This window comes from Podarcis vaucheri, assembly GCF_965113315.1.
Source record: "Podarcis vaucheri genome assembly, chromosome: 7".
Lineage (NCBI taxonomy): Eukaryota > Metazoa > Chordata > Lepidosauria > Squamata > Lacertidae > Podarcis > Podarcis vaucheri.
The window spans coordinates 65,820,588-65,847,530 of record NC_138765.1 but is presented as its reverse complement, the minus strand read 5'-3'; the positions used below and the strand labels follow the sequence as shown (position 1 = coordinate 65,847,530).

Below are 26,943 nucleotides of genomic sequence, written 5' to 3'. Positions count from 1 at the left end.
GGTCTAGGTTAGTGGTGAGGCAATGACTGGCCCATGGCCCAAGGTCACCCCAGTGAGATTCATGGCCAAGTGGGAGATTTGAACCCAGGACTCCGCAACTTAGCCCAACACTCTAACCACTACATCACACTGCCTCTCAATCTATCATCACACCTTTGATGCATACAGGGCAAAGGGAATCGGGAGGAAATGCCAGGCTTCTGTACACTTGCCGTCTTTTTTCCCCTCTCAGGTTAATCTCCTGGTTCCAATCACTTACCTGACATTTTGGGCCTTTCTCTTGATCTTCAGTTTTTATTCTGAGCCAGTAGTCTGTGGAGTTGGACTGATTATCATACTAACTGGAGTGCCAGTGTTTTTTATTGGAGTATACTGGAAAAACAAACCAAAGTGTGTAAATAGGATAACAGGTAAGCGGGGAACCTGCAGGAGGGTGCTTCTATGGGGAGTAAAATCTGCAGTCACCATAGAGACGGGATAAAGGACGTTGATTATGTACAGAGAAAATGTCGCCGGGCTCAGGGTAGTCACAGATTTCGACAGCCTATTTCCGAATGTGTGCAGTGAGGGCAGAGAGATTTGAATTTGGGGCTTTCCAAAGCCCATCATCCTGTGGTCACAAGGGCCAACTCGAGGTCTGTTCTTGAAGTGGGCAACATTCAGTTTTTCTGCCTCATCTCACATCTTGTTGTGGCTGGTAGGGAGGGCAGGAAGGGTTGTGGCTCAATGGCAGAGCAGAGCAAGGCCCCAGATTTAATCCCCAATGACAGCATCTTCTGGTAAGGCTGAGAACAGGCTCCTACCTGAAACCCTGGAGAGCCACTGCTGCCAGTCAGTGTAGACAGTGCTGAACTAGATGGATCAAGGTAGCTTCTTCCTCTGACTGGCCAGCTACTCTCCAGGGAGTTTGGGAACAAGGTCTCTCTCTCACCTCACCTGCTACATGATCTTCCTAACTCAGCGATGAATGGGCACCTGTGGGCCTCTCAATGTCGTGGCGCGCATAATCTCTTGATTACTGACCGTACTGAATGGGACTTTTTAGTTTAGAGAAAAGGCGAGTAAGAGGCAGCACAATAGGAAGTTATAAAAGTGATGTGTGGAGTGGAGAAAGTGGCAAGAAAAAAGTTTTCCTCCCTCTCTCTCATAACACTCGAACTTGGGGACACATCCAAGGAAGCTGAAAAGCTGGAGGATTCAGGGCAGATAAAAGAAAGGACTTCCTTACATATCACAGTGTTAAACTTTGGAAGTCACTGTCGCAGGAGGCAGCAACGGCCACCTACATGGATGGCTTTAAAAGAGCATTAGACAAATTCATGGAGAGAGCCATCGATGGCTACTAGCCACAACGGAGCTGGAGTCAGGATATGCTTCTGAATATCAGTTGCTGGAAACTACATGAGTGGGGAGGGTTCTTGTGCTGGAATCCTGCTTGCTAGTGTTTGTGGGGTGGGGGGAGTCTCAGTTAATTTCATTGTACACAGGTTGTACGTTGACAATACAGGTTTTATTATTATTAGCTGCCTGCAGGCATCTGGCTGGCTACTTCTGAGAACAGGATGTTGGACTAGAGGGGCCATTGGCCTAATCCAGGAGGGCTCTGCTTTAGACTGTTTGGAGCTGGATTCCCAGGACATTCCAAGGAACAGGCTCCCCACCCCTGCTTTTCAGTGGAGATGCCAGTGGCCATTAAACTTTCTGCAGGAAAAGTGGGACCTCTGTGACTGAGCTAGATTGAGCCACTGAATGGTGGGTGTTCTAGCTACGATTAAACTGACTGCTTGACGACTTCCTCTTTTCCAGAGTCCTTGACGCACTGGGGCCAGAAGGTGTGTTTTGTAGTCTACCCACAAGGGGGTTCTATTGAAGAGGATGATCTACCTTTCACTCACTCACCCCTCCAGGAAGAGAAAAGACCTTGAAGAAATAACGATATATTTTACACACGAGAAGTAGATTTTTGTTGTTGTTTTTGTTTACATGATGATTTTTTTTTTTTAGAAATCCAATAGTAAAATGTATAAAATGAGATACACCTTTTCAGCAGCTATAGTGGACCGTTAATAGCACTTAGCTCTTTTTCCTAAAAAGAAAAAAGAAGAAAAAAAGAGTAAAAAATAAAATAAAATGAGCTGGCTTGTTTCTTCCTTGGCTTGTTTCTTCCTAGTGATGTATATTTGTCAAGTGATATATTTACATTCAGGCCCGATATGTAAAATTCTGACTGTCATTGCTTATTCCAGTAGTTCTAATGAACTTCTGTAAAGTTTCGCCATGAGAAAATAACATATTTGAGGAAGTGATGTGAAGTTGTGCAATTTGTTGAAAACAGCTTTGACTGACAATGCAGAACTGCATGATGAGAGCTGCTTTCTGCAATAGTCCCTGGGCATCTCAATGCTTGCCTCTATCACTTTCTTTCTTTTTATGGACAAGGGAATGTCTTGTACACACAAACCCTGCCCCCATTGACTTGAAGCCCTTCCTTCCACAAAAGGTTCATCCAGGGCATTATTTCCATTAACTTATGAGTCCCAACCTAAAACCTATATCCTCCCTTAACATATGCAGATTGAGGGTTTGTTGAAAAGACCACCCATCATCACTTGATTCACCAATGAAGGACCAGAGGGTGAATGAGAGAGCAGGGACGCCAGAAAAGTATTCCCAGAAAAGTATTTGCCTTGGAAGCAGAACATGTTTCACTTCCTGTTGAGTGTGTTCCATTTGTAAATTGAGTCCTCCACTGCTATGGGAAAGCACGCCTTGGTTTAAGAATGCTTTGGTTTAAGAACGGACTTGTGGAATGGGTTAAGTTCGTAAACCAAGCTACCACTGTATTCTTAAAGACCCTCAAGTTTTGTTTTTGAAAGAGCAAATCTTTAGGTTTCAACATAAACAAAGCTTTTATATTGTATTTTCATTAAGTTGACCTCATTAGAAGCCAAGGAAAGTGGGTCCTCAGAGGGGAGGAAACACCTGCAACTTTGCATCATTTATATGGGTCACAAAAACCCACTTGCCATCTCTCATCGATTGGGCTAGGTAAGATTTTATATCCCCCCACCACTGTAGATTATACAGAGAGCCCTGACTACGTCTTAAGATACTGCTGTGTCAATAGCTCCAAGCTTACTTCTGTCAGCTGCACGACCCCTAGCACACAGAGATTCAACCGTCCCTCCCAGTGGCGTAGCGTGGGGGGTGCAGGGGGGGCCGGCCGCACCGGGCGCAACATCTGGGGGTTAGGGTTAGGGGGCGCAAATCCACGGGTTAGGGGGCGCAAATTCATGGGTTAGGGGGCGCAAATTCATGGGTTAGGGGGCGCAAATTACTTGCCTTGCCCCGGGTGCTGACAACCCACGCTACGCCACTGGTCCCTCCTACCACCAAGCCATTGCTTACTCCTGGGTGAAGGAGCACAGAGGGAAAGATGGGGAAATAACACAATCCCAAAGCGGGCAAAGTCATCCTATTCTTGGATTGACCTCAGCAGAACTGACCCGCCAGATGGAAAAGGATGGTCCTGAGTACCAAAGGGAGGTGCTGGACTGACAATCCTGAGGCTGAAAATTTTAGCAGATGCTGCCTAGGGAGGGGGAGAAAATCCAATCAAGTCTTCTTGATCAGGAGGGGAATTACTTCACAGCCACAGCAAAGACCACCCACGCTGCATGTTCAGTGACGCCAAGAGCTTGGGGAGGGGGGTTGCTTTGTGTGGCTCATCACTTCCGCATCTCAGGACTGGCTTGCTCATGCCTATTTGCTAATTAAAAAGAAGAAAAACGCCACTAAAAATGCCCGCGAAAATATCTGCATCAAGTGTGTTTTGGCTAAACATGCTAGCACTAGACATGTTCTTCTGCCGTTTACTAAATGATGGGCAGCAAACCACTAGGCAATCTTTGCCGATTTGTGATATTGTGAACCAACTGCTATGCTGTCGGTGCTGTATTTTAAGCAGCAAGTCCTCTTTGTTGCTGCAGAGCGTAGAGAGCGGCTTGTGTTTATCACAAATGTGTGCAACATTGACGACAGTGATAAAGCACTTGCCATCTGTTGATGGCTTTTGGAAACTTGTCCTCTGGAGGTTGCAGTGTCTCCCTCTCCAGCCCTGAATGCGCAACTCGCCTAATCTGTTTTAGTAGAAAGGGCTGTCCTTGCAGCAATTCTACCCACTTCTGTCCAGGATATAGACAGGCCTGCATATCAACACAGATACAGAAAATCAAATGTAGAATGTGACATTAGCCGCAGAATTCTGCACTAAGAACCTCAGAGCTTTCATTTAAAATCAGCAGCAACACTGACTCTAAATTTCTAGCCCTTATGTTTGAAGATACATTTGAAAATGTGGGGACAACACCTACTTAAATATCAGGATCCAGAGGACTTTTTGGATAAGATATATAGTGGTCAAAGGATGGGGCTTCAGCCTCCTGCTCTACTTCATTACTAGAAGAATCAAAGTACAGATTCAGGATAGAATACGCCAAGCAAGAGGAAACATGCAAACCTGATCGCTTTCCCCGACTCACACAAATCAGGTCTCCTCCTCCCCTTTGAAGCACAAATCATGCCCGGACAGCGCAATCCTGACTCAGCTTTTTCACAAGCTTTATTACAGGAATGGGCCTTGTTAAAAAAAATAAATTCCCCAAAATATCTTTTGGAAAAGCTCCGAGAAATCTTCTCGGTGATATTAACTTTAAATAAACGAGTAATGCATTCTAGTTCTGCCAAGAGATGCTACCACCTGCAAGATTTTGAATTCAGAACTTTCCAGATAAACTAAACAAGTGGGACCGTCCACAAAATGTCGCAGTTCATCCTCACCTCCCAATAGAAACATTCCTATTCAGGCCTCCAGCCAGCTATGCTTTCTCCAGGACACTTCATTCCACCACCCACTCCCAGTTGCCTTGTCTGCTTTTTGAATTGATTAGGACTATGGAGCATGCACAGTTCTCACTGGGAATTTTTTTAAGGGGAGTCACCTAAGGTGGTTGTGTTTTTTAGAAAAGAAAATATATTTCTACCTCTGCAATCCTCGAAGGTTCTCCAACCAAGCTGACATGTCCTTCTTGTTTGCCAGGGGCCATGGTTCGGCATTCAGCTCCTGCATTCACTAGTAAGAGGAAGGGATGGTTCAAGTACCATTGACAGGTCTTGTGCAACCCATCTCACAAAGGAAAGACAATGTTAAGTTAATTTAATTACTTTTTGCTTTGACAGAAAGATAGTTGAAACATTTTAATTTCCTTGGTAATTTGTAAAGGGGGGGAACAGATGACGTCTCTAAAGTTCACAATAAAAGAAGTATTTTGCTGATGCAGCACGCTCTGATTTATACCATCCCCGCTTACGGCACACAATCACTTGGGTCCAGCCAAAACCAAGAAATTTAAATTCGACTTTAAGGGGGTTAAAGAAATAGAGAGTATTGCTAGGCATCCTGAACCACACTCTGTATACCTGATTGTATTACCATTGCTCCTCCCTGCCCTTAACTTCAAAAACAACTGAAAAGGTATTTTTAAGTGACAGAATGCCAGAGAAACATTTGGTTACGTTGTTAAAAAGCAATCAGCACTCTGAGAAGCGGCTACTAATGGCTATGCTGGCTGCATACCAGTGCCCAGCAAGTGCGCTCAGATCCCATCGATTACCATGGAACTGCAACACATACAGCAGCGCAGAGACTGCAGCCACAAAAAATAAAGCAGTCTATGGGAAAACGAAAAAGGGAATGGCAAGGACAAGCGACTGAAGTATTCTTGGAGACAGTTCAGGGGTTGCCTGAGGGGGCTGGAATTGTGTCCTCCCAGCCAATGCTGGGACCTCATGCAACTCCAAGCAGCAAACGCATGGGTGGTCCGACTTCCCCCATGCCACTGCTGAAGAGGGTCTGTGCACATTTACAAAGAGACCAGAAGTGTCCTCTGTCAAATTACCGTCAGTGACATGACTTGGGGAACTGTGGCTGGTTTAAACTCACTAGGTTCCCAAAGTATAACGTACCACATGACGTTCAGAAAAAATGTTGTTGTTTTTTCTCTTTTGTTTGTTAAGTAGTCTTTTAAAAACTCAATTCTAGTTGCAGAGAACAAAGCGGAATCAAGATGTGGTTTCAGATCCAGGTTTGCTCGCTAAGGAGGGTTTGGCAAGCTACTGTTCCCTGAGCTCAGAAGTAGCATTGAGCCATGCGGTTTGTTTTTGAAATCACACGTGGATGCTTCTTTAATGCATGGAAGAGGGAGCGTGAACAAGCCCAAGGCTCCTTTATACTACAAGAAACCAGGACTTCTCATTATGCCTGAACCTCCATGAGCTTTCAGGAAAGCTATTACATCACTATTTATGTTCTCACCAGTGAGTATCTGAGGAACTGACCAGTTCTCTGGAACTCCCTTTGAAAACCATGGAAAATCTGCTTGCTCAGCAGTATTATTCTCAGGGCAGTACAGTGGTGCCTCACAAGACGAAATTAATTCGTTCCGCAAGTTTTGTTGTCTTGCGATTTTTTTCTTCTGGCGAAGCACGGTATTGGGAAGGTTTTGGAAAAGCTTCAAAAATCACCAAAGTCTTTAAAAACCTCAAAAAAGGCTACCACACCGCGTTCTATGAGTTGCTCCTCGAAGTCAAGTCGCAACTGTATTAACGGTGTTAAGAAAAAGGAAACAAACTTGCAAGACGTTTCCGTCTTGCGAAGCAAGCCCATAGGGAAAATCGTCTTGCGAAGCAGCTCAAAAAACAAAAAACCCTTTCGTCTAGCGAGTTTTTTGTCTTGCGAGGCATTCGTCTTGCGAGGTACCACTGTATGTGAATTTAATAAATAGATAAAGAAATAATAGTAATAATAAAGCAGGGATATGGACCCTGTGACCCTCCAGATATTTGTTGATGGCCTCCAACTCCCTTCAGCCTCGGTCAGCATGCCCATTGATGGGAAATGTATAACCCCTGAGGTCCACAGGCTACCCAGTTCTGGTAAAAAGCACCTCCCAATTCACAGTTCTATGCATTCAGCACTCTGCTAACATTGGAAACTCGGGATGGGGGTGGGTAAAAGGGGTTCACAAACCTACAATAAACAACAGCTCAACAAATACCCTTGTAAAACTGAATCCAACTTAATTCAACATAAAACTCCTACTGAAGTCAGCCTTTGCTACAATCCCACTATAATCAAAACTCGGCTGCTTTGTTGTTACAGTGGCACAGCAACCGGAAAATGCAATTATTTTCTGTGAATGAAGGATATGGAACCTTTGGCTGCCACTGGCATTTCTCCATCGCTATGGGCACCGTGACGAAGAGAGCAAGCAAATGAGTGGATGTAGCTTTTTTGTTCTTGTTTCAAAAGGGGGGTGGGGAGGTATGAAAGGAAAGGAATGTGATGCTCCCTGCCTTTGGTTTCCTGTTAAACGATTTACCCCGGGGCTCTGTAAATATAGCTTTAATTTAGACAAATATTCTAAATCGCCAATAATTGGATCTCTCCAGTTGAGCGGTCCGTCATAATTACTTGTGCCTGGTGCCTTGCTTTGCCTGCTGGATGAATCCCCTCCAGCATATGAATGAGAAGCTATAAGCTGACTTTTATCTCGGAAAGCAGAGGGGAAAGCGCCTTTCACAAACAGAAGGAACAAGCGGATTTAGGGAAGCGTCAAATTGCAAAGGCAGATCTGCTGGGGCAGGTGTTGTGTGTTCACCCACCCACAGATCAAGGTCAGCTAGGGAAAACTGTAGCCAGGGGGGTCCCTATGGGAGGCAGATGCAGAGCTGCATATTTTCTTCTTCTTCTCAGAGACACAGCGGCTTTCCAGAGTTACACCTGTGTGCCTGTGCAGAAACCCCCCTGGGTCAGTTTCTCCCTGGTAACCACACACAGATTGTGAAGCGAGGGCACCAGGGAGGCCTCCCAGCATATGTCATTATAAGCAGTGGAAGAAGCACAGCCGATACAGGCAGATGAATTGAGATTTAACAGTTCCTTTCTCTAACCTGCCGGCACAGAACTTTCCCCCACCTGCCTTTCCCGTACCAGGAACATATTGCACCTGCCAGGTGTTTTGTGCATCTGATGATGGCTACAAAACACTTATGCCACACACACACACATGGAGGTGCCCAAACCGACAACTGGTATATTTTAATGACTGTAGCCTGCTAGTCAGAAATCTGTATGCAGATACCAAAGGAGATGACAAGACAGTCCAAACTGCAAGCCCTTTCAGAAGAATACCTGTGTCTTGTATGTATAACATGTTATACAAGTAAATGCTTTTTTTGTTTGTTTTGTTTTTAAAGAAGAAAAGTATGATCGTGTGAACACACTCTCATCAGCTGCTGATACCACATTTGTCCTACTGAGATGTGCTGCAACAGAAGTGGTGATGTTGGTGGCGGGTGGTGTGCACCACAATTTAATGAAAGGTGTCCCCTGAAAGAGCCCAGCAAAATCCAATTAGCAGACCAGTAAAGACTCGTCGTCGCTGGGGGTGACTTCTGAGAGAGGGGGAGGGGATTCGAGGATTGGCACTTCCATGGAATGGCAACAAGCTGGGCGAATGCCCAAAGGCTCTTCGCGATATGACTGGGGGCAACAACAGTGTCGGCCGTCCCCCTGAATAGGGACATTCACGGGGCTGTCAGAGTATATCGACTCCCACTTTTTGAAGGGGAGCCGGCATGGCTCTTCGCTCAGCAAATTATTCCTGCTGGAGCTTCTGCACTCGGCAACAGTTCTGCTAGAGGCCGAACCCCCACCCTGGTGCGTTTCTGCCACCCTCTCCAACAAAGGGTCTCTGAACATTTTCCCTGAATCAGCCTTGCTGGTCTGTCTGATCTCACCGCTGGGAGGGTCTTCAGTACCCGAAGGCTTGTCATGTCCGTCCTCCGGCTCTGAGAGAGCTGCTGTGCAAATGTTTGACAGAACGTCTGAGGGGGGCGATTCTGCAGCTTCTGTCTCTGAAGGCAAATGGCTGTTCTCAGATTCCAGGAGTCCCCGGTTTGGGCTGCAGCTCCCCGTTTCAACATTAGGTCCCTCGGGAGAAGCTGGGGGGCTCTGGGGGGCCGCGCCATCTGTGCGATTGATGATTCCATCCCCCAGCACTGTCTGGGAAGTGTGGGTGGGGTTCAGCAGCGGGATCTGAGCTCTCACCCGCGGCCGGTGGAAGAATCTGTTCCACAACCTGCCCAAGCGGCGGCGGGATGAGCTCCTCCTGGACGAATGGCGACGCATCTGCCTCCTCATGGCCGTTCGGATGTTCTGCAGGACGGAGGCCTATGAAGACAAACAGAGTGGGTTCTTTTTTTGCCTTCCTAGCTTTCATTCAAAGATAATACACTAACATCCTGGCCAGTGTCAGAAGACGGGAAGGAAGCCATCCTCAGAAAGGAAGCCAGAGGAACCTCTCAGCCCACGACACAGCAACCTCTCCCCAATCTCTTCTTTCCTCTTGAACCTCCTGACCTCACAAATGCAGGGGATTATCGGGATTATCCAGCGCCAATGGTCACCTCTGTTTCAGCCTCCAGCAGTGCAAGCGGCTGATGCACGAAAAGCCCCCAAAAAACCCAAACCAGAAACATAAAGCAGATCTCCCTGCTTGTGTAACTAAATACAGAGCTTCGGCCATAATAGGATCACGCTGTAGAGGCTGGATGCATTTGCCAGGGCTGGGGGAAACGCAAATACAAAACAAAATCCAATCACTGCCGGGTGTGTGTGTGGAGGACTTGTGTATACAAGTATCCCCATGATTTTCTAGGTGAAAAGTGGTGAAAATATCATAGCAAAAAGTGAATTTATTTTCTCTTTCCTCGCAGGGTTCTGGCAAACAAACACCAAATCTCTTTATTTTCAAAGCTCACCTTTGCCAAATCCATCTCACAAAGATAAATGCTTGGGTTTAGCAATACTACAGTACTTTAGGGTGGGGGTACCCGTGGCCCTGTTGAGTTCCAGCTCCCAACAGTCTTGGCCAGCATGCCCATTAGTCAGGGTTGGCAGGAACTGCAGTCTCAACAACATCTGGAGGGTCACAGATGTTCCCCATCCCTGCAGTACTTTAATGCATTAAAATTGTATTGACACGTAATCAAACATTAAGGGCCAGGCTGCATGTTGCTTTAAAACACATCACTTGACCTTGCACACATTTTTTCCTCACTATAAACAGCAGCCACTGGGTATCTTATAAAGATCAGGCCTGTGAGATTGGGGGGGGGGCAATCATTCCCTTCTCTCAATTAAAATATCTGTCTGCAAAATACAGAATTAGTTGGCTGGCTGATATTGGATTATTGCCTGGGTGTGTTATTTTGTAATCATAATGTCAACAATTTATGCAAATAACCAACAGGCACCTCAATCATTCAGGTTCTCGATGTTGTGATCAAGCTGCAGTCCTAATTGTGTTTTGATCGGACATGTCAGAGAAATGTCATCCAAAACAAAACATCTGAAGAGGAACAGAACGAATCTCAATGCATTTAGACGTGGGGGGGGTGTCATATTCATCCCTACTTTTCATATAAAAATGTTTGCAAAACATAATACAGGGGAACCTCGGTTTTAAAACATAATCCATTCCAGAAGACCGTTTGACTTCTGAAACGTTTGAAAACTGAGGATCAATGGGCAGTCAGCAAAATCCATTGGAAAAATGGAAAAACATACAGTGGAAGCTGTTTGACTTCTGAGGTGTGTTCAAAAACGGAAGCAACTACTTCTGGGTTTTTGGCATTCAGGTTCCGAATTGTTCGGCTTACGAGATGCTCGAAAACCGAGGTTCTACTGTACTTCCCCTCAACAAATACAAAACTTTGTTTCTGTTGTGCGGAGCACACTCTGAAGGAGTACCACAGAACGCAGGAGAAATGCTTTCTAGCTCCATCAAAAAGTGACTGCATTGATAGTACAAGGCAAGGCATTTTCAGATCCAGACTCTACTTGTGTTGCAATAATGGGTAGATGATTATAGACAGAGTAATTTACTTGTGATGCGTTGTAAACAGGGAAGTCTTCCACGGGTGGGATCAGGCCCTGTGCGATCAGTTGCCCATAGGAAGGGGGAGCTTCACGTCTCACAAACTCCGCCTCAAGACGGGTCATCTGGGTTTCAAATGCCCTGAAATTGGGGTGAGGAGGGAGGGAGAGAAGAGAAAAGCTGGCTGGATTAGAATAGACTAGGTAGGCATCTTTTCTGAGACTGTCATGGCCCAAAGTAGAAGTGACAAAGGCTACCACCCACTCGTGACTAAGGCTGCAACCGGAGGCTTTCTTGGCCTAAGGACATGCGGTGCACTACCGCCATCAAACTGGAGCACCAACTGGGGCACCTGCGCGGCTCCAACCTAGCCACCATCCCTTCTTGCTCCCTCCAGATAAGCAGCATTAATGCCAATGCCAGGAGGATGGCTCCCCAGTCCTGCACCGCCATACTGTCAGTTTGACAGTATGAGACTTCTTGTGCTGAGCATGAAACATATCAGGGCTGGGTTCCGAAGCAATGTTCCTGGGCATAATCAACAAGCTCAAGCACTCTCTCTCTCTCTCTCTGCCTCTTGGCTGGCTGCAGAGAAGACCTACCGCCTGGTTTGCAATGTCCAAACTTGGAAACTGTGGTTTCAGGATTCCCTGTGCCTCAAATCCAAACGTCAGAGGGGCCTGTGGGTGCTTCCAATCTACCCCCAGGCATGAAAGAGGAATGGGGAGAGAGCTCAAGCTTCACCATGGCTCATTCCTGTACCAGGAAACCCTATTTTCCCGTGAGGTCTGACGAGGGGGAGGGACTGCCACTCAGCGGGGAAGCACAGGTACTGGAAGCAAAAGGCCTTAGGCTTAATTCCTAGTAGCTCCAAGGAGGGTGATGCAAGTCTCCTGTCTGAAACTCTGGGGAGCTGTTGCAGTTAATGTAAACAATAGTATTATGTTAGGGTCTTAACAGTCATACCACACGTAAATTTAGTTTCCAAGATTCAACTAGGTATCTATGTTATCCTGCCCAGAAAGGAAATGAAAAGCCCTCCTAACAAAATGGGTTGGGGGGGGGGGAGAAAGCAAAGCTGATCTTTTTCACCTGTATTCCCTGGCCCTCAAGGAGTAGAGCTTGAAGGCGCAGCCCAAGGCAATCACCAGCAGCAGCCCGCAGACCAGGCTCCCAATGAGAGCCGCCGTGATGACCTTCCTGGGCACGATCACCAGGCAGTTGTGTTCATCGCTCCCATCCTGGCAATCCTCCTGCCCATCGCAGCGCCACGTCTCAAAGATGCACAAGTTGGTGCCGCAGTGGAAGTTGCCCGGCTGGCAGGTGAAGCAGTTCTTCTCGTCCGAGCCATCCGGGCAGTTCTTCTGGTTGTTGCAGCGGTCGAGCAGCGAGTAGCACAGCCCACTGTTCCCCTCGCACGGGTACTCGTTCTTCTGGCAGGCCGGGCAGCTCTCCTCGTCCTTGCCGTTGGGGCAGTGCCACCAGCCGTCGCAGCGCTGCCTGTCGGTGTAGCACCCCTCGTCGTTGCCGCACGGGTGCTCCCAAGGGAGGCAGTAGCCCTTCACCTGGTAGGTGGCGTTGAACCCGTGCCCGGTGCTCTTGGACCAGGCGTGGTACGATATGGTCAGCTGCCCCTTGGAGGACTCCAGGCTCACCGAGTGCCTGTTGTTGCGATAGGAAAGGGTCTGCATGAGCTTGTCGCCTCTCTCCTCCAGCCCATCGTACACCTTCACGTAGTCATTGTAGCCGAGCTGCAGGTCAATCTGCAGGAGAACATGGCGGTTGTCCTGGGTGTCCACATGCCACGTGCAGAGGAGGTCCGCCTGGCTGTGGTCCGAGCGGAAGAAGTCGGGAGAGGCGAAAGACCCATAAAAGTTGCCCAGCCTTTTGCCGCATGAAAGGTCGGGGCAGTTCTCTTCGTCGGAACCATCGCTGCATTCTTTAACTGTATTGCATTTCAGCTCGTTCAACAAGCACTTGGTGGAATGGGCTACGCTGCACTGGAAGGTTCCCGAAGGGCAGATGCTGGACTGGGGCTCGGTTGGAGGAACAGTGCAATTTTTCTCGTCTGAGTTATCGCCGCACTCATCCATGGAATTGCATTTCCAAGTGCCGGGAATGCATTTGCCATTCAGACAGCGGAATTCATCAGACTGGCAATTAGCCTGGCCCATTTTCCCTGTGAAGTGAGAGACAAGCGTTAGGAAACTTCTCCGGGCACTTCTGGCTCCATGCTGTGCCTGAAACATGAATCCAGCATGGAGGACAATCAAGATTTGGAAGCAGCAGCTCTTGAGGACTCTGAAATATTATTATGCCAACACAAGTATAAAATTCTCTCTCGCCAAGGACGGACTTACCCACCAGCTGCACACAATCTCTCCCCCACAACTCACCTGGGTTTTCAGTAGCTCCACTGCAATGGCATGACTTCAGAAGGAGGAGGTGCCCTTTCCAAAGGGATGGAAGGGGATTCCCTCTCCCTGCTTTTCCTCTCCATAGCAGCTTCATTGTCATGGAATGTCATCTGTTTGCCTGCCTGTGCACCTGCCTTTGTGTCTAAGTGTGTGGATTTGTGTACATGCACATGTGCACACCTGTGACCAGCAGTCTGTTGGCCACCTTGGCCACACCTACCTCTATCCCGATTCTGAAAAAAGAACTAACTACCACTAGCTGTGATTTCCACCACCATTTGGGGGGGGAGCAGCTGTAGTATGGAGGGAAGATTACTTCTTACTGACCTTTCTGCCCCAACCAGAAAGCCCCCAAATACCTGGGATTGGGGTGTTGTGAAAAGTTTTCAAGTAGGCTCCCCGTCCCAGTTAAGGTTCAAAGACAAAAACCTGAGAGAACAGAAGACTGTAGGCAAACAAAAAGGGGTATCCTAGATGGGCAAAGCAGGTCTGGGAGAAGCTAAAGCTATTTTACAAAGGCAAGAGGGGAGAGAGGGGAGGCCCTTTTTTCTTACAGGAGCAATGTGGAAGGAGGACAAATGACTCTCAAATTAGGGGAGCTAAAAAGAGCCGGGATTTGAAAGAAAAGATCTCAGATTTAAAGTGCCAGCAGTTCTAACTTCCCCTTGCAAAGGCAGAACTAGATTATACTCTCTCCTTTCTTCTTTCCAATAAAGAGTGTGTATGAAGGGGGGAAAGAGTCTCTTGCCAAAAGCATGGCTGTTTCTGTAAAGAGACTCAGAGAAGTGCTTCTGAGTGCTGTGCAATTAAGGCAAATGAGAATCCTTCTTACAACTACAGGCTCTGGCTCATTTGCCACAGGGTATCTGTAGAGGGAGAATTTCTGAGGCTTCAGCTGCTTTCAAGAGCTCCCTTCCAGCATACAAATGCTAGAAGCCCAGAGCGATTGCTCCTAGCACTGGAAATCACAAGAGCCTTGTTGCCACTTAGGACAAGTCCCCCACGGAATGCCAAGAGAACATATCACATCAGGGTTATTTTCAACAGGAGAGGCAGTTATGTGGAAGAGGGAGGAGGATCTGCAAAGCTTTTTTTGGTGGGGTGCCATGTGCAGTGTAATCTTATTTCCCCCTCTTTTTGCTGTTGCAGAAAAATGGCTGGTGCCCCCCTTGAGCCCTGCCCCTTTTGCTCCCTTGCCTGTACACACACTTTCCTTCCAGGTGGGGCTCTCCCTCCTGGTACTGGAGGCAGCTGGTTGAAAAGCACAGAGAGCGAAAAAACTTCAGGCAGGGAGAGGACTCAGCCTCTGCCACTCGCAAGACTCTGGTTCTTTAAAATCACACTTGTACCTAAAGGTGCAAGTCTGTCACCATTAGAAGCAGACTGGAGGTTGTTTTATTTATTTGATCCCTATTTTGTGGTGAAATCAAAGCAGCGTACAATGGAAATATAAACTCCCAAGAAAATCAAAAATGAAACAAGGAATAAAACAAACAGCAGTAAAGCTGCATCATGAAGCAGAATAATAAAAAACCACGTCAACAGGAGCATGTCACAGGCTCAGCTGGAAAATGCCAGCTGGAGTAAAACAATCTCAAGAGCCAGTGCAAAAGAAGGCACCCCTATTGGGCTCTGCCATCATTCAGGCACCACCACGGAAAAGGCCCTCCTCCTGCCTACATCCAGAGCCAGTGTGGTACAGTGGAAAGTGTGTAAGGACTTGGGATACAAAGACCTGGGTTCAAGTCCCGACTCAGCTATAAATAGGTGACATTTGGCCACACCTCAGTCTCAGCCTAATAGAGGATAAATAGTGATAAACCTCAGATAGAAATGTTGAAAATAAGATAAATGCAAAGCAATAATCAACATAGCCATTCAAACTAGAGAGAACTTTTACCTCGGATATACGAAAGGCGAAATCCCTGAGCCTGCCCTGAACTTGATGGATCAGAGTGGAAAAATATCCAGACGTGATCCCTGGCAGAGATGAAAGGAGGTGGGATGAAGGATCCACATGCTTTGTATTCTTCTCCCTTGGCAGGAGGACCGATCATCAGCCAGTCTGTTGAACACTTGGGAGAGTCCTCCAAATCAAAGTTCTTAAAACTGACAAGAGGAGGAAAACGGGAGAAGGGAGCACAGATGAAGGGAGACTGACTTATTTTTAGAGGAATGAAGGGAGACCACCATTTTAGAGGAATGCACTAAAGAAATGCAAGAGGGGAACATTAAAAAAAATACTGATTTCACTGAAACCTTCAATGCAGGTGTTACTTCAGAATGTCTTTGAAGGCAGGCTTTGAGACAGCATCTCATGAAAAGGAACAGCAAAATTCAACATGACACTTTGCTGAGGGGTCACCTCTGCCAGGTTGGAACACCAACTCTCCTCCTCCTAGTGGTGCAGCAATAAAACTGCTAGCACATTTACAAAAGTTGCCTTTAGGATGCAGGCCAGTCAATTAAAATGGCTCCCATCAATTAATCAACTAAAACTGTTCTTGATTAATCAGTCAATAACATCTTGATTAAAGCTTCCAGCGCTAAATCAAGCATTTGGAAATCAGCAAATGCTGGAAATCTAATTTGCCTCCCCTGCTAGCAAATACATTGGAAGTCCAGCGCAAATAATTATGGCTGCCAACAGCAAAGCAACCATAGCATCCAATTAAAACAAGAGAAGCCACGATTGTTTGTGACTTTCTCTAAATAAGGGCAGGCTGTGAACACAGCTGAAGCCTTAATTGGCTCATTAAAAACATTCTGCCCAACTCCTTAGAACAAGGAGGTGGGAAGTTAGAGAGCCTCGGTTGTATTTCCTCCTCAGTTGCTGGCATGATGTATTACCCAATGCGAGGAACAACGGAGCTGAATTGCAAAGCTTGGTGCATTTGTCCCTCTCCTGAAGGCCATGGGAACAGGTATCAATGGCAGGTCAGACAATGTCTTTGCCTGCTAAAGACGGGCTTGGGCACAATTCATCAGAAAGTTCTGTCTGAAGGCTCTGATGGAATGAATAAGTTGGGCACATGGCAAGATGCATTAGTATATAAAGCCCTCAACAACTTGGGGCCAGTTTACCTAAAAGACCAACTTGCCCCACATGCCCACTCAACCACTTTGATCAGCAGAATTGGCACTACTACAGTTGCCGCATAATACTAGTTCCACATTTGTAAGAACTCGATCGTTTAGTGTGGTAGCACCCGCACTCTGAAACTCCCTGCCTATTAATATCAAGCAGGAGCCTTCACTGGGCTCTTTTTGGTGTCTGCTAAAAACATCCCTGTTTAGGGAAACCTACCCAGATTTTTTAGAAAGTTTTGAATTTAAACCTGTCTTAGATTTTAACTTTTGGTAGTTTTAAACTATTCTCTGGAGCACAACCTAAGCAGTGTGAATGGAGGTCCTGGGCTGCCAAGATGACAATATACACCCCTCCCTACACTTTTCTCAGTTTTATCTTTTTGTAACGCGCTTTGAGGTGTGTTTTCTTTACAGTTAAGAGGTGCACAAATTTTGTGAAATAAAGAATAAATAAATTTGAAACGAAACTGCAAAAGAAGTTTGTGGCAGGGAGGAAAACCCATAGTTCAAGGGAGGAGGACAATCTGTGCCTGCAGGCAGTCCCAGGTTCAGTCCTGGCAACTCCATCTAAGAGTCAGGTAGCAGGTGACATGGAAGAAGGCTGACAACTTCTGAGCATCAGAAGAGCCCCGTAGCTGGATCAGGACACAGGACACAGTCTAGCATCCTCTTCCCACAGTGGCCAGCCAGATGCCCCAATGGGAAGAAGCCCATAAGCCGGAACTGAGCACAAGAACACTTCCTTCCTCATGTTCCCTAGCAATGGATGTGCAAAGGCATTCCTGCTTCTGACCCTGGAGGTCTGAGCAGGTACTGGACTGCTTCCTGTATTATCTAAGATAACACCTGTCTTGCTTTTGTGATAATGTGTGTGTTTTTAAATAAAAAAACTGAGTAAGATTTCTACTATCTGCTGTCTGCTGAACCATTCGAAAATGATATCAAATATATTTCAAATAATTTAATGATTAATCACTTTAACCATTTAAGAGCTCAGTGGTAGCGCCCAAGACCAGGTGTCTTCAGTTATTTGATTTGGATCATTCCCCGTCCCCCACCCCATTTTTAAAGTTGTAATAAGGAACTGCTAGTCTCGTTTGGAAGTAGCTTGTTCAAGAGGGCATTTGATCTCCCTCCAGTTTGATGTTGAGCTCTGAGGTGATGTGATGTTAAAGATTTAATGTGTGGAGTTAATTGCTGTTCTTTTTAGTTGATAAATTCAAAGCAATTTACAATATATCTGAAGAGAAATGGCGCAAATAAGTTAATACACTCTTTCCTGCAGGAAAACAATGATTATCCTTGTGTGCCACCTTCCTACCAAGAGGCAGCAAAATTAGGTGGAAGATGGGCAGGCAGCTCACTCCCCGCGACTTCCAAGTAGCAGGTAGACCGGATAGGGATCACAGCTCAGTGTTGGAGCACCAGTTTGGCATGCAAAAAGTGCCAGGTTCAATCCCTGGCAGCATCTTCAGGTAGGATCAGTTGCCTCCTGCCTGAAACCCTGGAGAGCCATTGCTGCCAGTCAGTGTTGGCAATACTCAGCCTAGCCTAGATCCCTGCCTATTGTGAGGCTAAAAATGGCTTTTTCACCACCACAGATAACATGAAGAATAAAGTTCCTTCGGACCAAGCTTATGTTGGGCAACTGGTCTGAGAATTTATTTCAGCAAAGGAAGACAATTAAAACATTTTCACTAGTAGTACCTAATAGTTATCACATCTCCTCGATCACCTTGAATGTACCAGCTGCAGTTGGTGGCCGGAGGATAGTGGAGTGGCCAGGAATGGCTGTAGATGACCCCACGCCGCTCAGTATGCTGTTCCAGTTTTCCACTGCAAGCAGCTGTCAAAAGCCACAACAAAATGTTAAATGTTAAACACATGTTTTTTGCCACAACAGCTTTCCCTGGTCTCTAAAAGTTATTGTCATAGATATTTCCATTACCCTTTCCTGCTCCTTCTGCTTTGTTAAACTATCTGGTCTTCTGGCTTAAATTCAGTTCAACGGGCATCTCCTGGGAGAACATCAATAGCCCTAAATGAGCCTGGCAAAAGGGATTTGATAAGGAATGCTGAACAGATCTGCCCAAAAGGAAAAAGGGAACAAACCAACCAGCAACCACAGGAAATCCATGCCCAAAGCCAAGTAAATAATACATCATTTTCAAGACCTATTGTCCTGAAAATGCTTGGTTTTCCTCCTCTCCCAAACAGGCACTTTCTTTTAAACGTCACAATTTCTGTAAGTAGGTTTGAAAAGTGTTCTTAGAGAAAGCAAGGCTTGTGGATTGTTGCTTTTTGGATTTCAAGTATCTTTATAAAGAGAGTACGCTAAGTGGGGCTTTTGCTTTGAGCACACAGCTGCCATTGCACGTTCCCACGATAATGGGTCACAAGTTGCAGGAGCTGACAGGACCAAATGCAAATCCCTTGCTGTGTAGGGCTGAACCCCACCAGGAGCTCAACAAATCTCTAATTTCTGCTGCCTGCTTGGGGTTGCAAAACTTCAAAGTGAAAAGGGGTTGTCAAACAGCAGTCACGCTCTGGCACTTGGTTAGTGAGAACCAGCCTTCTTGCTGGGTGGATCGCAAGTTGTACTGAACTGTGCTATAGAATTTATAAAGTGAAGTTGTAGTCCATTCTTCAGATAAAACTTACTAGCATGCTTTACATACAGCACAAACCCATTCATCTCTACACAGAAGTAGGCCTCAATTAGTTAAATGGGTTTTACTGCCAGATAAGTTTGCAGAGCAGGAATGAAGAAGAGGATCCATCCCATGGGCTCCCTTGCCCTTGGTTGGCCATTTCAATAGATGGGCAGGGCCGTCCATGTGACAGCTACATCTTTACCTGTGTGGAGCAGCATGGGGGAAATGGTCTCATGGGACAAATTAGGATCCATGCTGGTCCTGCTTAGGCCTATGGGCCTGAGATCATCCACCACTGGTATAAAGGACTGCAGCCACAACTGCTGCTGCTGCTGCTTTCAACACAACATAATCTCCAAGAAATAAAACAAGTCCTGCTGTACTAGAGAATTTGTCCATTCTGGAAGCTCATTTTTTATTGCACTTCCATCTGCCCTTTCTAATTGCAGCAAATACATCTCCTCCACCATCTTATCCTCATAATAAACCTGTTATGAAATACATGAGGCTGAGAAAGCATGAATGGCCCAAGGCAAGGGGAGATTTGAAGCTGGGACGGTCCTGGTCCAGTGCTGCCTAATCACTACACGTGTCTCTCCAATGCTGTCATATTTTTTTCCTACTCTCACATCCCCTCCTTCCTGCTCCCGCTAACACTCAAGCCAATAAATGCACAGTGTAAAGTGAGAGTGTTCATCTATCTACAATGAAAATAAGGTTTTGGGATAGTCTGGGCAACATTTACTACATATAAATTGGTCCAGAATGACATTAATTAATTTAGATGAATTTCTCTCCTTTACAGTGGCATAGAAACCAACATGATAAATGTGCCATTCACATTCTGGATTTGCTGCGTGAATTTTTTTGAGGATGATGTGGGAAGATCTGGACTAGTCTTTCAGCCTAAAGTATCTCTATAGTATCAGAGAGCATTTACATTGTTTTAAAATTATTCTTAAAAGACACCTTTTTCTCAAAATGATTCTTTACAGGAAGTGTTTTCTATCAGTAGGAAAATGAAGCTCAAATGCTAATAGAAAACAGAGGTATCTTACCTAATGAAGTGACAGCACTTTCAATTTTCCCAGACAAGAAGAGGTTGACTGTTTTCAAAACAGAAAAAAATATATTAATTTGTTACAGATTACAGTTGAGGCAATAAGTAATTAACAAAATTATAAATGGAAAAACACATTCAGAGAAGGTATGTTCTTCCAACAAGCACCAGAGTTAGCTTATAGCTCAGTCAGAGTCTTCATTTTCTTCACAATGCCTTGTGTGTATAATATTTAAGGTATGAGAGAACCTAATTGTTTTCTTTTATAGAACAGGAAAAATGGCACAGAAGCTGCTGCTGCTGTTGTTGTTGTTATAAAATTAAATTTGTATACTGTCCTATACCCGCAGGTCTCAGGGCGGCTCACAGGATAAAATTGCAATATAAAAGCACAAAATATATAATCAAAATCAAAACCAAATAACCCCGCCCCCAGCTGCAATCCTAAGCACATATAGTAGGCAGCAAGCATCACTGGACACAGTCAGATTTTCTTCTGAGCAAAAATACCTAAGATCATGCTGTGGATGTTTATATCATCTAGGGCAGTGTTTCCCAACCTTTTTTGGGCAAAGGCACACTTGTTTCATGAAAAAAATCTCGAGGCACACCACGTTACAGCCCCGTGACGTCAGCGCGCAGCGTCACGCCGGGAGGGATGCACGAAGGGGGGGGAGGGCGAGCGGAGGCAGCGGCGAGCCCCGTTCCTCCCCATCCGCCCCTTTCCGTGCAAGGAGCGCGAACAGGTGTGAGAAGGGGGTCAAACCTGCGGGCCGGCGCCGGGGAACCTCCAAGCTTTGGGGGTGGGGTGGGGAGGCAGCAAAGCGAGGCAGGAAGGAGAGCGCGGCTTGGCTGGGTGAGCTTTGGCAGGGGCAGGGAATGAGAGCCGTGAGGCGGGCGCTGCGGACGGACGCGCTGCCCGCCGAGCTCGCAGGCAGCCAGGCAGGCAGACGGCGAGAGCCCCGCGGTGGGCGGCCTCTCCTCGCCGCCGCCGCTCCGCATCTCGCCGCCCGACTCGCCCGCCTCCCTCCGGGGACGGCGCCCCAATCGAAAATTTGACTTAAAAAAAAAAAATCTTTCAAATTTTTTAATTTTTCCCACAGCACACCAGGCAACATCTCGCGTGCACACCAGGCAACATCTAGTGTGCCGCGGAACAGTGGTTGAAAAACACTGATCTAGGGGATCAGCTGAACACGGGGAAAGTGTCACAGCTCAAGTGCTATGAGGCATGGGCTGGGTCGTTTCTGCAGCAAAGACACACAAGTAAGTAGCCATTTGGGCCACTGTTCTCTCAGCTGAACCCTCCACCTGTAATAGTGAGATACTAGTACTGATCTACTTTATAGAGCTATTGGAAAGTTCACTGGTATCACGTATGTGGAGTGCTCTGAACACTGAAAAATAAAGTATCGCATAAATGCTGAGCGTTAGTAGAGAATATGAGCTGTACCCAATGTTGGCCGTACTCAGAGTAGACCAATTGAAATGAACATAGGTCCATCAATATCAATGGGTCTACTTTCAGTAAAAATCATTCAGATACAACACCATCAATACATTCTTTCTAGTCTTGGACCGAAGCAGCTGAAGTTAGAGTGTCTTGTTCAACCTAAGAAAGACAACATCATCTGTGGTAGACAGCAGATCAGTATTACAGGAAGAATTTGATGCTACTCATAGGCCATGCAGCTACTCTCTGCCCTTGCGCCTCCATCCAAAAGTTTCACATTTTGCAGGAACAGCCACAATTTATATCCACAACAGACTGACTGTAGACATCACATTGATGCAAATAACTGGGCTGTGGCTTATCACTGAGATATCATTTTTTTTCTTCTTGTTACAAAACGTTCTGCTATCCCGGCCGCTGACCACTATGGCAATGCAAGGACAGTAAATGTGGTTGGTGCTTTTTAAAATGATTGCTCTGTAGTATCAACAGTTGGGTTTTACAAGGGGGGTGGATGGAGAGACAAGAAGGGAACCTGACAAATATCCTGTCCCATCTAACAAAAGAAATGGAGGCAGGGAGGGACTGAAGTTGTAGAGTTGCCTGGAGACCAGGTAGAAAAGCAGATGAAGATGAAGGCAGCTTCACTTTACTGCTCCCTGCATCTTTATGAACAACCACCAGAATATTGTTTTACTACACATTTAATGCATGGGCTGAGCCTGAATAATTATTCCACTAGTTTCACAGCATATGCTGATTTCTGGGGTCAATAAACCTCCGGGCCAGGAGGCCACTCCATGTGAGAGACCCGCCTTGTCTAATTAGATCTGCCATTCTTGCTCGGGCCTTCTCTTCTCCTGACACCTGGTTCATGGTGATTGATCATGGTTTGAAAGCAAGTCTTGCTTAGAGTGAACAAACTATGATTAGAACGAACCAGGAAAGAGAAGCTACACATGAGAGGAGGAGGAAGAATGGAGACTTTGCTGCCTGAACTGAGCAGGCTGACTTAATTTCAAATTTCCAATGGGAGGGAGGATGACAGAAGTAGAACAGCACTCTGTGTTTCATGTAATAAAAATAAATCACAACTAAAGCTCTAGGCAGAGCCCTTTTCAAAGGTGAGGTAGGGAAGAATAAAGACTAATTGCTAGAAGGAGGGAGTTCCACGACTGTGGAGCCTGCCACAGCAATGACTCTATCGCCCGTCAACTTAAAAACATGTTAGTGGGATTCCCAGCTTGTGGGTGGACAGCCACCTGAACAGTCTTAAGCAGAAGGCCTCCCCCACTTCAAGATAGTTATGCCTATGTTGTTGGTTTTTGGTTAGCAGACAGATGTCTCAGAAATCTCAATTTCTACTTTGAATAAAGGAAGTCAGCTTGCCAAAGACAGCAGTTATGAAGAAATATACAGAGGGGCCTCTTCCGTTTACGAAAACAGCTGTAATAGTGGAAATTCTTGATCTAATACCATGGAACAGGCTGGGTGTTTCACATCCTTTATTCCAAGGACTGACAGACCAGAGAATACTGTACATGCCCTTCATTTTCAAAAAAGCAAATCCACATTACGAAACTCCACACACTAGTTAGTTCTGCCTTACACTTCTAAAGCTGTGAGCTGCCTTATTCAAGGCAGCTTTCAGCAATCAAACATCACAACACCAAAATAGAACAATCTTAGACAAAACATAACAGAGGATGGCATAGCAAGCAAAAAGCTTGCCAGAAATTTCGTTTTGTTTTTTTAAGTATTTACCAGCTGGCAGAAGACAATCGGGGGGGGGGTCAAGCACCTGAGTTCCATGGGGCAAGATGCTCCATATTATTGGTGCAGCCCCCAAGAAGGCTCCATCTCTTGTCTCAACAAACTACACTTTCATCATAGGTGAGACACAATGAAAGACCTCTCTCCTCTTGATCATAATGAATGGGCAGGCTGGCACAGGAGGTAGTGGTCCCTCAGGTACCCTGGGTCCAAGCCATTTAGGTCTTCACCTTCAAGTGTCATCTCCAAGATGCTGAATTCTGCCTGGAAACAAACTGAAGACTGAAACACGACTGGTGTAATATGGCCCCACTGACTGACCCCTTTGCGGAGCATTCTGGACAAAGTGATGTTTCCAAATACACTTCAAAGGTTGCTCTATGTAGAACACAAATAATCCAATCTAGATATGACTAAGGTGTGTGCTACTCTGGCCAGGTCTCACATTGCAGTAGAGTCAGGATTTTCAAACTTCTGCTTATGCTAGAGCTTCCCTCTTGCAAACCATGTCTATCAGCAGGCAGTCTGCATATCTCAGGCATCAGACTCCTTTCAAACAGCTTTTTAAATTCAGCCCATCTTCTTTCAGGTACCAGCTCTTTGTTAACTTTTCTAGCTCTTCTACCCCACCCCAAATATCAGGACTGCTCTTGGGGGGGGGATTAGTCCTCCTTTACCAACAGAAAAGCAGGAGGCATAAAATGATTAGGTGACTCTAATTACCCAGGAGTAAGATTTATCGATTTATTTCATCCTAATGCATCTTTATCTTGGAGGAATAAGAGGATGAAATAAGAGTTGGGAACTTGCTACTTGAATGCCTTTGCTTAAAGACAAGGGGGTCGTGCAAAATTTGTATCAGAGGCTGCTCATACACTCTATCTGCATTTAGCGAGTTAAAACCTGATGCAAAAGTGAAAAGAGAAAGATTGCTGTAGACAGGAAGGAAAGCGAGAGGCTGAACACAGGGAAAGCTGCAACAAATCAAATTTTTCATCCTGACAATACTGAACAACTATGATCTAGATGAGAATGCTCACTGGCTAAATGCCACCTATTCCATCTTGCATGGATGAGGAGCTCCTTGCCAAATGCAGGGACCAGCATAAGGATGCATCCATACCAAATCTGGTCAAATGTTCAGAGCCGTGTCGAAGCAATAATATCTGTCAACAGAGTGGCTTCTTGTAAAGAACAGCAGAGAAAATATACTCTGTACAGAAACTCTGCATGTGGCAAGCTGTGCCCATTAAGAGTCACAGTTCAAATCTACAGCATTGCAGAGTTCAGACACATTCAAGAGCCCAGGGGCACAAGAAGAGCAGGGTTTGTACAGTTTCTCATAAGCATGGGAGCCAGAAACCTTATTTTTAGGTTCTTGCATCTATCACCAAATTTTGTTTGTGAAAAACGGCATGACTTTCTGTCAAGCAGATTGTTCAATTCCCTTGCCCCCCCCCATGAAAAAAGAATCACATTCTAAACCACAGTTGATGTGTCTAATCAAAAGTAAGTCTCACTGGGTTCAATGGGGCTCACTCCCAGTAACCCGGCATAAGACTGTAGCTACATTATAGTTGCATTATGCCTTCTGATGCCTTTATAAAGAACTCCCTCCTGTAAACTAGTAAACCATTTCTATCCTGAAATCATTTCCCATACATATGAAAAACAAGTATTGCTCCTATGTGTCATTAGTCTGTGCAAATGATCTTGGTGTTTATGCAAAAAAACGTTTGCAACCCTAGCAGGAATCTTCCTCTCCTCTCCTCCCACCCTCTCAACACAGGGGTGGAATCCATTAACATGTTAACAGCAACAAATCAAAGAAGGCTGTCAGAACAAACTGCACTAACTTGTTTGTAAAATGGAAGTGAGCCACCAACACCACTCCGGGCTTGCCTTTCTGACTACTGTACAGGCTAGCAACTTTGCAAAAAAAAAACCGAAAAGAAAACCTTGCTGCCTCTAGCTACAGCGACAGAGACAGGAAAAATGATCCTCGAGAACCACCGGGTCCAAACAACTTATGTTCTTAATGCGACCACAGGCCACGGTTTCACCGAGCATTTCCATGCAGAGCATAACCTGAGTGCAGGGAGAGAAAAAGTGCACTCCCATGAGCAAACAGAGCTGATGTCACTTCATTCTGCAGTGCCCTCGCATGAAGGAAAACTCCCAGGTCGGGGCTGGGGCCCTACATGCCAGTATGTGTGTGTCCCGGCTGGGCATACGTATATACTTTCGAGCAAGTTGGATCAAACGGCCTGCGCCCCAACACATGTGCTGCCAGGTGTGTAAGAGAGCAGCCTCGCGGGCAGTTCTTGCCTGCGGATCGCCCTCTCTTACAGAGCCTCTCCCGCTGCCACCAGCGGGCATCCTTGTGGGGGGGAGGTGCACCGGGCATCGGATGCACAGGCCACAACTCGGCACCTGGCTTTGCCTGCAGAAGGCCCCCGGTTCAGTCCCCGCCGGCAGCACCTCCAGGGACGGGGAGCGGGTAGGAATGGCCCTTTGCTGCTGCCCGTCGGTGCAGGAGACAGGGAGCTGGGTGGGTGAGGGAAATCAGCCAGAGGTAGGGTGGGCTGGGGTCTCCCACCGGGGGCCCCCGGAGCGGCTGCCCACCTGCTTGCTCCAGGTGGCGGCGGGCCAGGAGGATGCTCCGCTCTCTCCCGCCACACTCCGCCGGGCCTCTGGCGCCCTGGTCCCTCACCTGGCCGCCCCACGGCAGAAACAGAGCCAACGGCACCTTCTCCCGCATCCCGCCTGGAGCCACAATAACAGCAGCAGCAGCGACGGCGCTTCCTTTCCTCTCCGCCGTAACGGCTCCGGCCCGCCCGGCCCGGACTCACCCAGGCAGAGGGCAGCCAGCGGCCCCAGCGCGCCGGGCGCCCGGAGCTCCACGGACGACGACGAGGAGGAGGAGGAGGAGGGCGCCGCGTCCATGGCGGCGGGTCTCTTCGCCCGGGGAGGTGCGCTGAGCCTCCGGCCGCCGCCGCCGCCGCTTCGCCCCCTCACAGCGCCGCCGCCGAGGAGGATGAGGCGGCGTTTGCCCCGAGCGACGGCGGCGGCGGTGGTGGCTGCGAGGGAGCATCCCGCCGTCGCCTCTCCATGGCCTCCTCGCTTGGGCAGCTCGTCCCGCAGCGGCTGCGAGGAAGCGGGCAGGAGGAGGAGGAGAGGACGCCGCCGCCGTTTCCGAGGCCCAGCCCCGCGTGACGCGCCGGCTCTGAGGGGCAGGCGGAGGGCAGGGCCGCCCTGGGCGGGAAGGAAGGGGGAGCGCAGCGGAGCGCCAGGCCTGGCAGGGCCGCCTCGTCCTCCGCTCCGCCACGAGGGGCTCCGCCACTGCCGCCGCCTTCTTCCCCCAGCAACCGCTGCCTGTGAGGGGAAGGGCCGGGAGGGATGAAGACCCCCAGCGCTTGCTCTTGTTTTAAAGTCGGGGCTCACTCGAGGGCTTGCGAGGTCATGTTTTTAGTATTAAAAAAAGAGAGAAGTTGCC

The 26,943-nt window shown here is 47.1% G+C and overlaps 2 protein-coding genes across 4 annotated transcripts in view; one reads left to right on the top strand and one right to left on the bottom strand.

The window, feature by feature from the left end:
- The window catches only part of SLC7A10 (solute carrier family 7 member 10), a 43,572-nt gene extending 41,565 nt beyond the window's left edge, over positions 1 to 2,007 (top strand). The window contains exons 10-11 of the mRNA XM_082230829.1: positions 233 to 410; positions 1,807 to 2,007. Of these exons, the coding sequence (XP_082086955.1) occupies positions 233 to 410; positions 1,807 to 1,925 (297 nt within the window). The 3' untranslated portion in view covers positions 1,926 to 2,007. The remainder of the gene's footprint in view (positions 1 to 232; positions 411 to 1,806) is intronic.
- Positions 2,008 to 8,143: 6,136 nt separating this feature from the next.
- LRP3 (LDL receptor related protein 3) lies at positions 8,144 to 26,458 on the bottom strand. Of its 3 annotated transcripts, none has more exons than XM_082230819.1 (7): positions 26,300 to 26,458; positions 20,220 to 20,267; positions 18,215 to 18,353; positions 15,318 to 15,526; positions 12,093 to 13,179; positions 11,009 to 11,141; positions 8,144 to 9,292 (listed from the first exon to the last, which is right to left on the bottom strand). In XM_082230819.1, exons 1-7 carry the CDS (start codon positions 26,391 to 26,393, stop codon positions 8,474 to 8,476), a joined length of 2,529 nt encoding a protein of 842 aa, XP_082086945.1. In that variant the 5' UTR covers positions 26,394 to 26,458; the 3' UTR covers positions 8,144 to 8,473. The 3 variants fall into 3 exon arrangements, with proteins under 3 accessions (XP_082086945.1, XP_082086944.1, XP_082086946.1); XM_082230818.1 differs by lacking the exon at positions 26,300 to 26,458 and adding an exon at positions 26,073 to 26,223; XM_082230820.1 differs by lacking the exons at positions 15,318 to 15,526; positions 20,220 to 20,267; positions 26,300 to 26,458 and having other exon boundaries at positions 18,215 to 18,354.
- Positions 26,459 to 26,943: the final 485 nt, after the last annotated feature.

Coding starts and splice junctions, on each gene's coding strand:
- LRP3 (XM_082230818.1), bottom strand. CDS start 26,208: ATGCGGGAGAAGGTGCCGTTGGCTCTGTTTCTGCCGTGGGGCGGCCAG. Junction 20,268..26,072: donor CCGCCACCTGGAGCAAGCAG/GTGGGCAGCCGC, acceptor TTTTGAAAACAG/TCAACCTCTTCTTGTCTGGG. Junction 9,293..11,008: donor CTGTTTACAACGCATCACAA/GTAAATTACTCT, acceptor TTGTCTTCATAG/GCCTCCGTCCTGCAGAACAT.